Genomic DNA, 14,523 nt, shown 5'->3' with positions numbered 1-14,523 from the left:
TTTCTGCATTGAATGGGAAGTTTTTGAACACTGGAATGATACAGCCACATCCTTGGATTATGTGGATCTCAGTTGGATTGCAGTCTTACCTGATATCTGGTAGCAGAGAGGATAGGTTACAGTTTTCTCAGAAGACAGAGTCTGGAGGGTTCTGAAAAGAAGACAACTAAAGCCTTGAGAAGCTATTCATACCAAGATATCTGAGCAGTTCTTAAATATTTTGATTAAATTTTGACTTTCATCACTGAGATTTTCTCACACAGGGTAATGTGCTATTTGGTATTTAAAGAAGGATTCCTCCACTTCCCCTTTTCACTTCATTAATTTGAGCAGCGATACTCAGAGAGGAGACTTGTTGAACTCACTCCCCAGTGCTGGGAACTGGCTTGTCTCCTATGAGATGCTCCTCAGGATGCTAGAGGAGGCTTCTGTGCTGCTGTGGGCATCCTTGCTGGTCCTCGGTAAGTGCTGGGGGTCGTCTCTGCTCACTGGGAAAACTGAGTCTCTCCATAGGCAAATAGCTTCTCTGGGCTGGCTGCTGAAGAAAGAGATTTTACTCCCGTTTAGAACAGCAGAAAATGAACAAAGGAGAAAGATATAAATTTAATGGAAAGACAGGGAAAAAATTATTTCCAAAAATGTGTTCCTCATTTGCTTTTAATTGCCTAATTGAAAAATTCCTTTTATTCTCCAAAAAGTGGACTTATTTTTCCATTAAAAAAAAAAAACAAAACTACAATTAGTTGTTACCTCTCTAATCACAGATCATGAAGACTAGGAGTAAAAGATGAACTGACTCCCTTGTGAAAGGACCATGTTCTGACCATGGGCTGATGTAGAATGATCTTCTGCTGAGAATAGTTACTTCTTTCTCTGTATTAAAAGATCAAATCTGTTCTAATGTTTGCAAAGAGAGTGAGAAGTTTTCCTTTGATTTTGTTTCCCTGCTTCTGGGTTACTTGCTAATATCTATCCAAATGAGACACTGAATCTCTAGTAGTTCAAGCTTTGGGAAATAAAGACTAGCCAGTCATTTGTACAATGCATTTTGTTAAACGTGTTTGTCTTGTTCTCAGCTCTATCTCCAGGCTCTAATTAAGAAGGGAAGAGTTATTAGTGTGACTGGCGCATTACAGGATCTCAGTAAATAGTGAATGAGTGGCCATATGGGGCATAGCACAGTGCTGGGCAATGCAGAGGATGAGGAACGTGGAGGACATAGCCTCTGTCCTCAAGAACTGACACTCTGATAAGGAAATCAAAAGAGTATTTGACCTGGCAATACAAAAAAATATTGCACAATGGATTATAGGATAATATGTGATGATAATTATTGCTGATAACCCTGTGTCAGATAGTCTTCTAAGAATATCTCGTATTAATGTATCTAATTCTTTAATAATCAAAGAGCTGGAACTGCTGTAAATTCTGTTTTATGGGTGAGGAAACTAAGGCAAAGAGATGACGTCTTGCCTTAAGTTTCATGCCCCAGTTAAGTGGCAGAGTCAGGATTCAAACCTCTACTCTGACAGTGTAGTTATGCTTTTAAACACTGCCCCATACTGCATGTCCAGTTGAGGATTTCACGTGAGCTTGAATGGGAGGGGTTCTAAGTCAAAAGAAAAGTGATGGTTCTGTGGCATAGAGGTATCTCAGAGGGCTTCATGGAAGAGGCGGAATTTCATCTGGGCTTTAATGCATGGGTGTAATTTGCTTTTGCTTCATACTGAGGTAGGAGAATAACACTCCAGGCAAGAAGATAGCAAAAAGCTAAGCCTCAGCAGCAGCCACAGTTATGTTAAAAAATAATTCTAGCAACCCTTAACTGACGACTTACGAATTTAACTCCTTAAAATAAGGCCTCGAGATCACTTTGATGGTCCTCATTTTACAGATGAAGAAATTAATTGAGCCTTGGAGGTTTTATGTAGCATGCCCAGGGTCACACAGCTAAAATTCAAACCTGTTTCCGTCTGAGTCTGCAGCCTGAGACTCTGGCCATGACATCACCTTGTTTCCCCAGAGTGGGTGGATCTGGGCATGTTTTTCCTCCTTTTGGGTGGAAGTTGAAAGTGGCAGGTGGGCTCTCAGGGTGAAATGGTTTGGGACTCATCGCCTTGTGCTGACACCTGACTCTTTACTCTCTTGCAGCAGCTCCAGTCAGTGGACCACTTGGTAAGTCTTTCTTTTCCTTTCTCTTTTACGTTTCTGGATGTCCTAACAGCCATCCTCTATCTCAAATATTTGTCAAAAGGGACCTTGTCGTGCCCGCATCCTTTTCTTGAGGACTACGGGCAGGTAAAAACACGTCTTAGGATTCGGACCCTGAGAGTTTGCGGGTCATACTCCCGGACCAAACCTGCTGCTGTGCCGGATGATCTTGGAGGAGGACCTGGGATATATGTCATGAAATTCAAGGAGAAGGTGTGTCCCCATCTGATGTGGGATTCTAGCTGAACTGACAGAATGCATAGACTCCTGAGGGGGGAAGAACAAGAATAAACTATTACCTCAATGGGGAAGGTTGAGGTGCAAACAACTCGCTGGCTTCTCCATATTTCCCCCAGTTTGACAGATCAGTTGCATACTCAGCTGCTTCAGTCATCTCCTACTCTGTGACCCTGTGGACTGCAACCTGCTCGGCTCCTCTGTTTGCGGGATTTCCCAGGCAAGAATACTGGAGTAGGTTGCCATTTCTTCCTCTAGGGATCAAACCCATATTTCCTGTGGCTCCTGCATTGGCAGGCAGATTCTTTACCACGAGTCACCTGGGAAGCCCCTGACAGATCACTGTCCCTAAGCAAGTGCAACCAACTCATCCCAAACTTCAGCATTCTCTGTAGATATTTCTCTGTTAATAAGCTCAGATCATGATGACTTTGAGCCCCTATCCTACTACTTAGCAGAAAGTCAGGCCTCTTTGGGGAGATGTTTCCAGGAATTTTGGCAGCCCCTGAGGATTCATTCAAGTCTCCTCTCCCCAGGGAGCTGATTATGGTCAATTAACTCCAGCCAGTAGGAGCCCCTGCCCCTTGATGCACGGTGTCCCATGAAACTTCCCAGAAGAGTCTCCCCCTCAGTGCGTGGATATAGATTTTTTCCCACAAATAACTGGGAGGAGATCATAACTTGACAAAGCTTTCTTAAAAGTTCTATGACGGCGAAATAAAATACAGAGAGTGTCAGCCAGTAGACGTGGGTAACCTCAGGACCCACTGCCTCCGTCCCAACCTCAGAAAGACCCTGACAAGATGTGTCTGCTCCTGACCACAGGGCTACCTGTATTAGCAGGGGCAGCTTACTTGGTGTGGCAAGGAATGAAGCTGTGTCCATCAAAGGAAGTTTCCCCTTCTCCCTAGAACAAGACCCACTGCCCAAGTCTCCATTTCCCCAATCCCAGGCTCTTCCCAGGAATATAGATAATGCAGATTCCTATTCTCTTCAAGAGAAACACAGTCTCATACCTGCTGGGGACATAGTATATCTGTACAAACCTCTAAAGAAAGAGAGAGAAAAAAGGTCTGCAGAGACATATGAATGTTTATATAACCAAACAGAACACTTAGTTTTCTTGTTTAAAACAAGCATTCAGGTCACTCTACAAATTTTGCCCCCAGAGTATTTTCATTATATTTGCGTATAATTCTAAGGTGTATTTGGGTGTATTTTGTTATGGAAAAATTTGAGAATAGGTAAAGTCTCAGGGCTTCCCTGGTGGCTCAGCAGGAAAAAAAAAAAAAAAAAATCCACCTGCAGTGCAGGAGCTTCAGGAGATGTGGGTTCAATCCCCAGGTCAGGAAAGTCCTCTGGAGGAGGACATGGCAACCCACTCCAGTGTTCTTGCCTAGAGAATCCCATGGACAGAGGAGCCTGGAGGGTTATAGTCCATAGGATCACAAAGAGTCAGACACGGCTGAAGTGACGTAGCACACGTGCATGAAATGTCTCAAGCTTTAAAAAGTGTAATTGCTTATACACCCTTAAATACAGATACTCCTCCTTATCTGAGTATCAAATGTACTAAGATAAAAAGACATTTAAGTGATTCCACTTACAATTTTATGGTAAATTGCATATCCTCAACATTGAGATATTATTTTTGAAAAAAGATAATATAAATGGAAATAATTTACTTTGTTTTCCTCATCACAAAATTTAGATTACCATAGGCAATTTGTAGAACAAAGCATGAAGCAAATATTGATTATTATTTTTTTTTTTTGGTATGTGATCGCAGTCACAGCTTCAGGCATCATGACTGTGTGCAAAGCAGGAGAGCGGGGGGAGGGAGGAGTAGGAAACTCAAACGGCAGAGGAGCTGCCCTGCTATGCTTCTCTCCCTTCACCATAAAGGAAAAACCTTTCCCCAGAATCCTCACCCCTTATTTCACTCCTAGCTTTATTCTTCTGACATCTCCTTACTCAGAACTGTGTCACATAGCTGGGCAGTTAGTGCTTCTGTTTTTCAAACTTATCGGCAGGCAACAGGCTCAACAGATGGGCACTGGGACTAAGTTTCAGAAACCAAACAAGTATTGTTCCTATCACTGATTTCCCCTCTTCAGTTGTTAACAGATCTTGCTCTACTACACTTGTCAGTGACTTTGGAGGCATCAGAGCAGTGGTCTCACAGAACTTTTACCACCTTCATGAATTACTGCATCTTTGACAGAATCTGAAGTATCACTTTAACAATCAATTTTCATTGTGCATACCATGAAAGATTAGCCTGTCAAAGCATTGTTCTGGCTAGATAGCAGCATTAAAGGAGTGAGAAAGTTTACGTGGATGTTTGTGAATAATTTGGTTTGCAATGACTTTTATTATGCCAAAGATGGAAACTTTTTTTCTATCCTCTTATGTTTATAATGGAGGATTGCAAATGAAACTGACAAAAGACAGATTGGCAAGAGAAAAGAAAAATTTTTATTCAAAACTTCAGGAGTACATAGAAAACTACAACCTAAGGAACCATTAGAATTCGGGAATTATGTAATATCTGGATTGGAAAGAAGGGGAGAAGGGCAAGAGGGTGACTTCGTTGTTGTTGCTGTTGAGTTGCTCAGTTGTGTCTGACTCTTTGCGACCCCAGGTACTGCAGCACACCAGGGTTCCCTGTCCTTCACCATCTTCCGGAGTTTGCTGAGACTCATGTCCATTGAGCCAGGGATGCCATCCAACCGTCTCATCCTCTGTCGCTCCTTTCTCCTCTTGCCCTCAACCTTTCCCAGCATCAGGCAGGGTGTTTTCCAGTGAGTCATCTCTGTGCATCAGGTGGCCAGAGTATCGGAGCTTCAGCTTCAGTATCAGTGCTTCCAATGAATATTCAGGGTTGATTTCCTTTAGGATTGACTGGAAGGCCACTTATTGGAAAACAAATAGGTTTTAGAAAAGATAAATAGGCCCTTAAAAGAATAGATGGGAGCTAAGCTAGTTCTGTCACGATGTCTGTTTAGGTGTGGTGTTGACTTTCAGTAGCTGGTGATAAGAGCTGATTGTTTATTTGCTCCTGGGGAGGTGATTTATAACAATTGACTGTTTCCACTGGCTTTGCTTTTAGACAGATAAGGGAATTCAGAATAAAAATGAATAAATAGGATCTTTTATCTTATGCCCTCAGTTCAGAATAATTTTTATGCCACAGTTGTACCTTCACCCATCAGTTACTAACTCTCACAACCTTGAAACAGCAAAACTTAGAAAATAAACATTCAGATAAGAAAGAACCACAGTAATAACTGTGGGAAGTAAAGTTAAAACAAAATCTACCAACCCAGAAATCCTCTCCACAAAGGTAAGAAAGAGAGCAAATTCTTTTAGTACTAAACAAGCATTAAATCAAATCCCTTACAATTATACAGTGTAAGTGAGAAATAGATTTAAGGGACTAGATCTGATAGAGTGCCTGATGAATTATGGACAGAGGTTTGTGACACTGTATAGGAGACAGGGATCAAGACCATCCCCAAGGGGGGAAAAAATGCAAAAAAGCAAAATGGCTGTCTGAGGAAGCCTTACAAATTGCTGTGAAAAGAAGAGAATCCAAAAGCAAAGGAGAAAAGGAAACATATACCCATTTGAATACAGAGTTCCAAAGAATAGCAAGGAGAGATAAAAAAGCCTTCCTCAATGATCAGTGTATGGGAGAAGGAAATGGTAGCCCACTCCAGTGTTCTTGCCTGGAGAATCCCAGGGATGGAGGAGCCTGGTGGGCTGCCGTCTATGGGGTCACACAGCGTCGGACACGACTGAAATGACTTAGCAGCAGCAGCAGTGATCAGTGCAAAGAAATAGAGGAAAACAATAGAATGGGAAAGACTAGAGATCTCTTCAAGAAAATTAGAGATACCAAAGGAACATTTCGGGCTTCCCTGGTGGCTCAGAGGTTAAAGCATATGCCTGCAATGTAGGAAACCCAGGTTCGATCCCTGAGTGGGGAAGATCCCCTGGAGAAGGAAATGGCAACCCATTCCAGTATTCTTGCTTGGGGAATCCCACAGATGGAGGAGCCTGGTGGGCTACAGTCCACGGGGTCGCAAAGAGTCGGACATGACTGAGTGACTTCACTTTACAGGAACATTTCATGCAAAGATGGGCACAATAAAGGACAGAAATGGTATGGATCTAACAGAAGCAGAAGATACTAAGAAGAGGTGACAAGAATACACAGAAGAACTGTACAAAAAGATCTTCATGACCCTGATAATCACGATAGTGTGATCACTCACCTAGAGCCAGACATCCTGGAATGTGAAGTCAAGTGGGCCTTAGGAAGCATCACTACAAACAAAGCTAGTGGAGGTGATGGAATTCCAGCTGAGCTATTTCAAATCCTAAAAGATGATGCTGTGAAAGTGCTGCACTCAATATGCCAGCAAATTTGGAAAACTCAGCAGTGGCCACAGGACTGGAAAAGGTCAATTTTCATTCCAATCCCAAAGAAAGGCAATGCCAAAGAATGCTCAAACTACCGTGCAATTGTACTCATCTCACACGCTGGTAAAGCAATGCTTAAAATTCTCCAAACCAGACTTCAACAATACATGAACCGTGAACTTCCAGATGTTACAGCTGGTTTCCGAAAAGGCAGAGGAACCAGAGATCAAATTGCCAACGTGTGCGGGATCATTAAGAAAGCAAGAGAGTTCATGAAAAGCATCTATTTCTGCTTTATTGACTACATCTATTTCTGCTTTGGTGACTACACCAAAGCCTTTGACTGTGTGAATCACAAGAAACTGCAGAAAATTCTTAAAAGAGTTGGGAATACCAGACCACCTAACCTGCCTCTTGAGAAATCTTTATGCAGGTCAGGAAGCAACAGTTAGAACTAGACTTGGAACAACATACTGGTTCCATATAGGGAAAGCATACGTGCAGACTGTATATTGTCACCCTGCTTATTAACTTATATGCAGAATACATCATGAAAAATGCTGGGCTGGAGGAAGCACAAGCTGGAAGATTGCAGGAGAAATATCAGTAACCTCAGATATGCAAATGACACCACCCTTATGGCAGAAAGTGAAGAAGAACTAAAGAGCCTCTTGATGAAAGTGAAAAAGGAGAGTGAAAAAGTTGGCTTAAACCCCAACATTCAGAAAACTAAGATCATGGCAACTGGTCCCATCATTTCATGGCAAATAAATGGGGAAACAGGGGTAGACTTTATTATTTTGGGCTCCAAAATCACTGCAGATGGTGATTGCAGCCATGAAATTAAAAGACACTTACTCCTTGGAAGGAAAGTTATGACCAACCTAGACAGTGAATTAAAAAGCAGAGACATTACTTTGCCAACAAAGTTTCATCTAGTCAAAGCTATGGTTTTTCCAGTAGTCATGTATGGATGTGAGAGTTGGTCTGTAAAGAAAACTGAGCGCTGAAGAATTGATGCTTTTGAAGTGTGGCATTGGAGAAGACTCTTCAGAGTCCCCTGGACTGCAAAGAGATCCAATCAGTCCATCCTAAAGGAAATCAGTCCTGAATATTCATTGGAAGGACTAATGTTGAAGCTGAATCTCCAATACTTTGGCCACCTGATGTAAAGAGCTGACTCATTGGAAAAGACCCTGGTGCTGGGAAAGATTGAAGGCAGAAGGAGAAGGTGATGACAGAGGATGAGATGGTTGGATGTCATCACTGACTCAATGGACATGAGTTTGAGTAAACTCTGGGAGTTGGTGATGGACAGGAAGGCCTGGCGTACTGCAGTCCATGGGGTTGCAAAGAGTTGGACATGACTGATCGACTGAACTGAATTGAACTGAAGGATTAAAACAGAATACAATGCCCATCACAGGCAGTCCACCAAGAGATTGCAAAGATAGAAAGGGATCTTTCATTCTTATATGGCCAAGGGGATTCAGCCCATTATATCCATGTTTTCAAGATTAAACAATAATTAGTTCTCAAGCAGGAGGACTTGACAGCACCTTTTGCCACATATTTAGTGTCAGTCGCTCTGTTGATTCTGACTCTTTGAGACCCCATAGACTGCAGCCCAAGCTCCTCTGACCGTGGAATGTTCCAGGTAAAAATACTGGAGTGGGTATCCATTCCCTTCTCCAGAGGATCTTCCCGACCCAGGGATCAAACCTGAGTCTCCTGTATTTTGGAGGATTCTTTACCTTCTGAGCCACCAGGGAAATCCAATTTATCACTCTAGTTCTCCTTTCATCCAGAGGAGAAACAACTTTTTCATATATTTATGTAGGGGACTTTCCAAGTGGCTCAGTGGGTAAAGTATCTGCCTTTGATGCAGGAGATGTGGGTTCGATCCTTAGATCAGGAGGAAGCTCCCCTGGAGGAGTGCATGGCAACCCATTCCAGTATTTTTGCCTGGAGAATCCCATAGACAGAGGAGCTTGCCAGGCTGCAGTCCAGAGGGTCACACAGAGTCAGATACAACTGAAGCAACTTAGCTCACACATATCTTTAGGTAAGACTGGAGGTACTATTGCATATTGGAGCAAGGTACACACCAAAGGTAAACTCTTACCCTTCCATGGTAATGGGGAGTCAGGAGCCAGAGGAGCTGTCCCCCTACATGGCTGCATTTCAAAAAGATGGCTCCTTCTTGAGAAAGATGGTTCTGAGTTATGAGACAGGCAAGAGACTTTTTAGCAATTATAAAGAGTCACATATATTTGAAAGAAATTCTGAAGGAAAAAACAGAGAGAGAGAGTTGTTTCTCTTACTTTCAACAGGGAGAATGAAACCTCTTCTTTTTAATTTGTATTTATGCTTACATTCTCCAGCTTCTGTCCATCAGTAATTCAAAGATCTTGAGGCTTGATTTTATGCAGGGCCCACATTTTATTTTCATGAATGAGTATCTTTGAGGTGTGGGGATTTAGAAGCACCTGGTTCCCAGCACTCATACCCTTTGTAGTTATTTCAGGGTAATTCCCACTTCAGACAACAGCCTGCTCATAACAGCCCTACCGACTTCTTGTTGGTAAAAATACTATATAGACCCTTTTCCATAACTGTGGAATTGACCCAAAATTCCTACACTCCCTCCCTCTATAATCCCTCACCCCACTTTGTGGCCTTGCCAGACAAATACTCTTCTTAGAGAAATGCGAGTAACGCGAAGAGTCTGGGTGGGAAGGAGCCCAGGAGGAATCTACTTGAGGATGTGGCCTGTTTGAAAAGGTAAGGGGGTTGGCAAGTCTCTCCTCACTGATCTCCCATGCTGAGTAGGTCCTGCTGGGGTTGCCCTCTGAAAGGCCAGTATTCTCCTCTAGACCATAGAGCAGCTGCTGACACTCCTGAGTAAGACAGTCAGCAAATTTGAAACCTGGGAAAACAGCAGCCTGGCCACAGGTTCTTTCAGAGATTCTCCAAAGCCAGGTCTTCTGGTCCATTCCACACAAACTGCCTGGGTGGGGATGCAGGCACCTTCACCTCAGACTTATTTCTCTTCTCTCTAGCTGCTGTATACAAATCCGTGATTTCCGTCCAGCCTCCGTGGACCACTGTCTTCCGTGGAGAGAGAGTGAATCTGACTTGTAGTGGATTTCACTTCTATGCACAAGAGAAATTACAAGGCTACCGTTGGTTCTCTGGGAAAGCACGTCCACGTGAAACTCCAGGAAATACCCTTGAGGTTCGTGATTCTGGACAGTACAGGTGCCAGGCCCCAGGCTCACTCCCAAGTAACCCCGTGCACTTGATCTTTTCTTCAGGTGAGAAAGTAGGTGAATCAGTGAAAACTTGGGAAGCGGTTTCTGTACATCTTAGCTCCCTGGATTTCCCAAGAAAAGTCTTCATTCTACTCTAAGCCTTGATCTTTCAGTTTCATGTCCGACCTCCCGCATTGTCTATAGGTGTTTTTCAAACTACTATTGACATCAGAGTTTAAACGTCTAACATTAATCAGCAGACATCTTGCACACATATAATTAAAGGAAGGAGTTAGTTTTAGGGGATTCAGAAGTAAAGCTGTCTTAGGTCCTGTCTTTAACAATATTATAGCCTCCTGTAGGAGAAATTGCGTCTACATGAATGTGCTGAGCACAAAATAGAAAGTAAAAAGTGCCCTAAAACAGGAATTCAGAGGTGAGAAATCTCCATCCTCAGGCCTCGTGTCCTCACCTATCTTAGGATTTGTCCCTTCTCCACTACTTTCCTGTCTAACTGGCACACATATCTCTTTGTCCAGTTTTTCCTGCTCCAAAGATCTTCATTTAGAGCAGTGGTCCCCAACCTGTTTGGCACCAGGGACCATTTCAGTGGAAGATAACTCTTTCATGGAGTAGGGTGGAAGATAACTCTTTCATGGAGTAGGGAGTAAGGGGATGGTTTGCGGATGATTCAAGTGCAGTAGGGCTCATGCTCCTATGAGAATCTAATGCTGCTGCTGCTCTGACAGGAAGCGGATCTCAGGTGGTGATGTGGGTGATGGGGAGCAGCTGTAAATACAGGTGAAGCTTTGCTTGCTTGCCTGCTGTTCACCTCCTGCTGCGCAGCCTGGTTCTTAACGGGCCACTGTCTGTGGTCTGGGTGTTGGGGACCCCTGGTCTGATCACTCCCCAGGCATTGGTCAGGAGGAGCAGGCATTCACTGCTGTCATCTCAGAGAGAAAGGGTAGAACTTATCTCTAATCAGGATCTGCAGGGCATGAGAGGTTCACGAGCGGACCACATTCACTGTCTCTCGACCCCGGCTTTATGTCTATGACCACAAACCCTGTGCCTGGTGCACTTCAGTGCACTGTAACACCTCTTAGTGCATTTCTCCAAAAGCGTCTTTGACAACTACTGTTATCTAGTCAGCAGGTTGGTGCTGATCTTTGCTGTATTCAGCAGTGTCAGAGATTTTGGTCACATCTCTCAGCTTTTCCTCTCCATGTTAGAATCCTTTTATTTTTGAATCTGTCCTTGAATGATTAGATAGATGTGTCTGGGATTTATTTAGGAATTGTATCTGAAGCAAGTCACACTGATTTGGAAGGAGATGAATGAGCTTGATCAGGAGACTAAATCCTGGGGAAGGAAAAGGAAGAAAAAGAAAAACTCTGCAATTCAAGAGACTCGAAGGAAAGAGTGCCTGAATGACAGTGTCTTATCTCTGTGTGATTTCCAGCCTCTCTCATCCTCCAGGCGCCATATTCTGTGTTTGAAGGTGATGAGCTGGTTCTGAGATGCCAGAAAAGGGGGAGAGAGAAACTGGCTGTTGTGAAGTATACTTGGAATCGAAAAATTATTTCTGGTACTGATGAAAGCTTTGATCTTTTGATACCGAAAGCAAGTTTAAATAACAGTGGCTGTTACCAGTGCGTTGGATTCTTGGAAAATGCTTATGTATTGAAAACAAGTCAGATAAATATTCAAATTCAAGGTAAACCCTTCATTTCATACACATTTCCTTAGCAGTGTGAGGGTGGGGTAAACTGGGCACCTGAGTGGGGATCTATATAAGTAGTTTTTCTGTCTGTTTGTTTACTGATTTGTTTTGGTGTGCCTCAACGGTTTGTGGGATTTTCTTAGTTTCCGGATCAGGACTGAAACAGGGCTCTTGGCAGTGAAAGCACACTGTCCTTACAACTAGACCTCCAGGAAATTCCCTATATAAGCTGATACCATAGCGAATGTGGGATAAATTCATGATCTAAGTCCTCTAAGAGGTAGAGAAGGTGGAGTAATTTAACTTAAATAGTCCCGGGAAAGAAAAATGTTAATAGAGAGGCCAATAAGTTTGTCTTGTTGGATGTCTGAAGTTTTCTGGAACCAAGAATCCAAGCTGGCCTCATACTGAGAGCTTGGTTTCCCTCTTCTCTCTAGAATTATTTTCACGGCCGAAGCTGGAAGTCACAGATTCCCAGCCTATAGAGGGGAAGCCTGTAAACCTGAGCTGCGGGACGCAGCTCCCGCTGGAGCGGCCGGACACTCGGCTTCACTTTGTCTTCTTCAGAGACAACGGAGTCATGATCTCAAACCGGAGTGGGTCCCCGGACCTCCAGATCACAGCCATTTGGAGAGAAGACTCAGGATCATACTGGTGTGGTGCTGAAACAGTGACTGGTGGCATCCACAAACGCAGCCTCCCACTTCAGATTGACGTGCAGAGTGAGTGTTGGAGGGCCAGGCTGTGATGTCGCCCCTGGCTGCTCCATCTGGCCCCGTGGGGGTAGGGACCGCCAAGCACAGATGGATTTTGTCAGCCTGACAGAGGCTCCAGGCTTAGATCTCATGAGAAGTGAGGTACTATAATAAAAGAAATACAGGATTTTGCTTCCACCTATATTTCTCTAAAAACTTAGCATTTCTTTAAAATTCCAGCACCTTGAAATGACAGAGATGATTCATGGAGGTAGATACAGAGTTGGGGAAAACAAAATGAAAACAAGAAGCTAAATGCTTTGCTATTGAATCGACAGATTCTAGGATGTCAGGTCTTTGGGGGAAACTGTTTAGAAAACACATAACCACAGAGGTGGATCTCAACTGGTAACAACAACCAGTGTGATGTGTAAAGTGGAAGAGGAGGACATACATACATAGAAAGATAAACACAGTAAATATTGGCTTAAGAACCAAAAGCAGGACTGGTGGAAAAGGATGTAGTCTAGGCCAATGTAATGATAGCAACTATTGCTATTATCTCTCTGGGATCAAAATAATTCAGACTAATAACTAGGACCTCACATAAAACCCAAACACTTTTCCAAGGAGAGTCAATTTTTCTCTCCTGGAGCCTATGTATCAGGATGAAAAGGTTATTACATTTAGTGATGCTCTAGGTCTGAAATCTGCAATCTCTGGGCTATAGTGCTAGCACCTGCAGAAGAGTGTACCTTCAAGTCCCATAAAAAGTGCCCCTGTCCAACATCCCAGCCCCAGCCTCCTCCCATTATGCCCTCACCTGTCATCCTGTGTTCACACAGGAATCCCTGTGTCTGGAGTGCTCCTGGAGACCCAGCCCCAAGAAGACCAGGTGGTTGAAGGGGAGACGCTGGTCCTTGTCTGCTCTGTGGCCAAAGGCACTGGGAACACCACATTCTCTTGGCACAGAGAGGACACGAGGGAGAGTCTGGGGCAGAAAAGCCAGCGCTCCCAGAAAGCAGAGCTGGAGATCCCTGTTATCGGGGAGAGCCATGCCGGGCGCTACTACTGCACAGCTGACAACGGCTACGGCCTCATCCAGAGCCAGGCAGTGAACGTCACTGTGAGAAGTAAGGTTTAATCCCCATTGATCTTATTTATTCTCATATTTCTCAAATTAGGGGTGGACATAGCCAACACTATCTTTATGATTCTCCTTTTTAAATTTCGTTTCCACTTTGCCATCTTCCAGGGTGATAGACACTTTCTTCAATTAAATATCAATAATTCAGGTTGTAAGGAGGTACTCCAGTGAGCTAATGCTGTCCAGGAACCATTTCACCCCTTGGGGATGATTTTGTGTATTTTAATGCTGATCCATTGTTTTGTTGCTCTCCAAGAACAGCGTCATGTCATTAGTAGTGTTTTGGTAGGGCATAGCTCCACCATCCTAAGTGTCAACTATACTCTCCTTTCAGTAAATCGTTGAACAGGACCAAAGATCTAAGGCATCATTTTACTCTGTTACTGAGGGTCTAAGAGTATCTTAGTACCAAATGGCATGCAAGTTATGAAACTTACAAGTACCAAGAGTGAATATAGAGCCCCTAAATGTCCATAGAGGACATAAGCCTTCCTTTGGGATTGCACAGTCCTAGCTTATATCTCTCTATCCATTCATCTATCTCCAAGGAGTCATATAAAGTCAAGCCAGATTCCCACTCAGCCACTATGGCACTGAAGAAATGATTCCTATGGGGCTTCAATGCAGCCTCTATTTCAGGTTCACTTGCATCCTGGGCTAACTACGGGAAAGCAAAGATTTTCCTGCCTTCCTTTATATTTAAACCCCTTAAAAGAGTTATCTCTACTCACTGTCTTCCCTTCTATTTTCTTTCAGACCCGTCACTATCAGGCTTTCCTCACTCCAATAGATACTATTATACCTATTCATCAGATGCTCCTTGTAAGT

General features: G+C 43.4%; 1 protein-coding gene across 2 annotated transcripts in view; it reads left to right on the top strand.

Moving 5' to 3' along the window:
- Positions 1 to 322: 322 nt before the first annotated feature.
- FCRL4 (Fc receptor like 4) overlaps positions 323 to 14,523 on the top strand; it is a 35,980-nt gene continuing 21,779 nt past the window's right edge. For both annotated transcript variants that reach the window (XM_042255992.2, XM_042255989.2), the window contains exons 1-6: positions 323 to 461; positions 2,152 to 2,175; positions 9,939 to 10,193; positions 11,593 to 11,847; positions 12,291 to 12,575; positions 13,394 to 13,681. In XM_042255992.2, the coding sequence (XP_042111926.1) occupies positions 401 to 461; positions 2,152 to 2,175; positions 9,939 to 10,193; positions 11,593 to 11,847; positions 12,291 to 12,575; positions 13,394 to 13,681 (1,168 nt within the window). In that variant the 5' untranslated portion in view covers positions 323 to 400. The remainder of the gene's footprint in view (positions 462 to 2,151; positions 2,176 to 9,938; positions 10,194 to 11,592; positions 11,848 to 12,290; positions 12,576 to 13,393; positions 13,682 to 14,523) is intronic.

This window comes from Ovis aries, chromosome 1 (assembly GCF_016772045.2).
Source record: "Ovis aries strain OAR_USU_Benz2616 breed Rambouillet chromosome 1, ARS-UI_Ramb_v3.0, whole genome shotgun sequence".
Lineage (NCBI taxonomy): Eukaryota > Metazoa > Chordata > Mammalia > Artiodactyla > Bovidae > Ovis > Ovis aries.
Note: the sequence above shows the minus strand (reverse complement) of the source record. Positions and strands in the feature narration are given on the sequence as shown.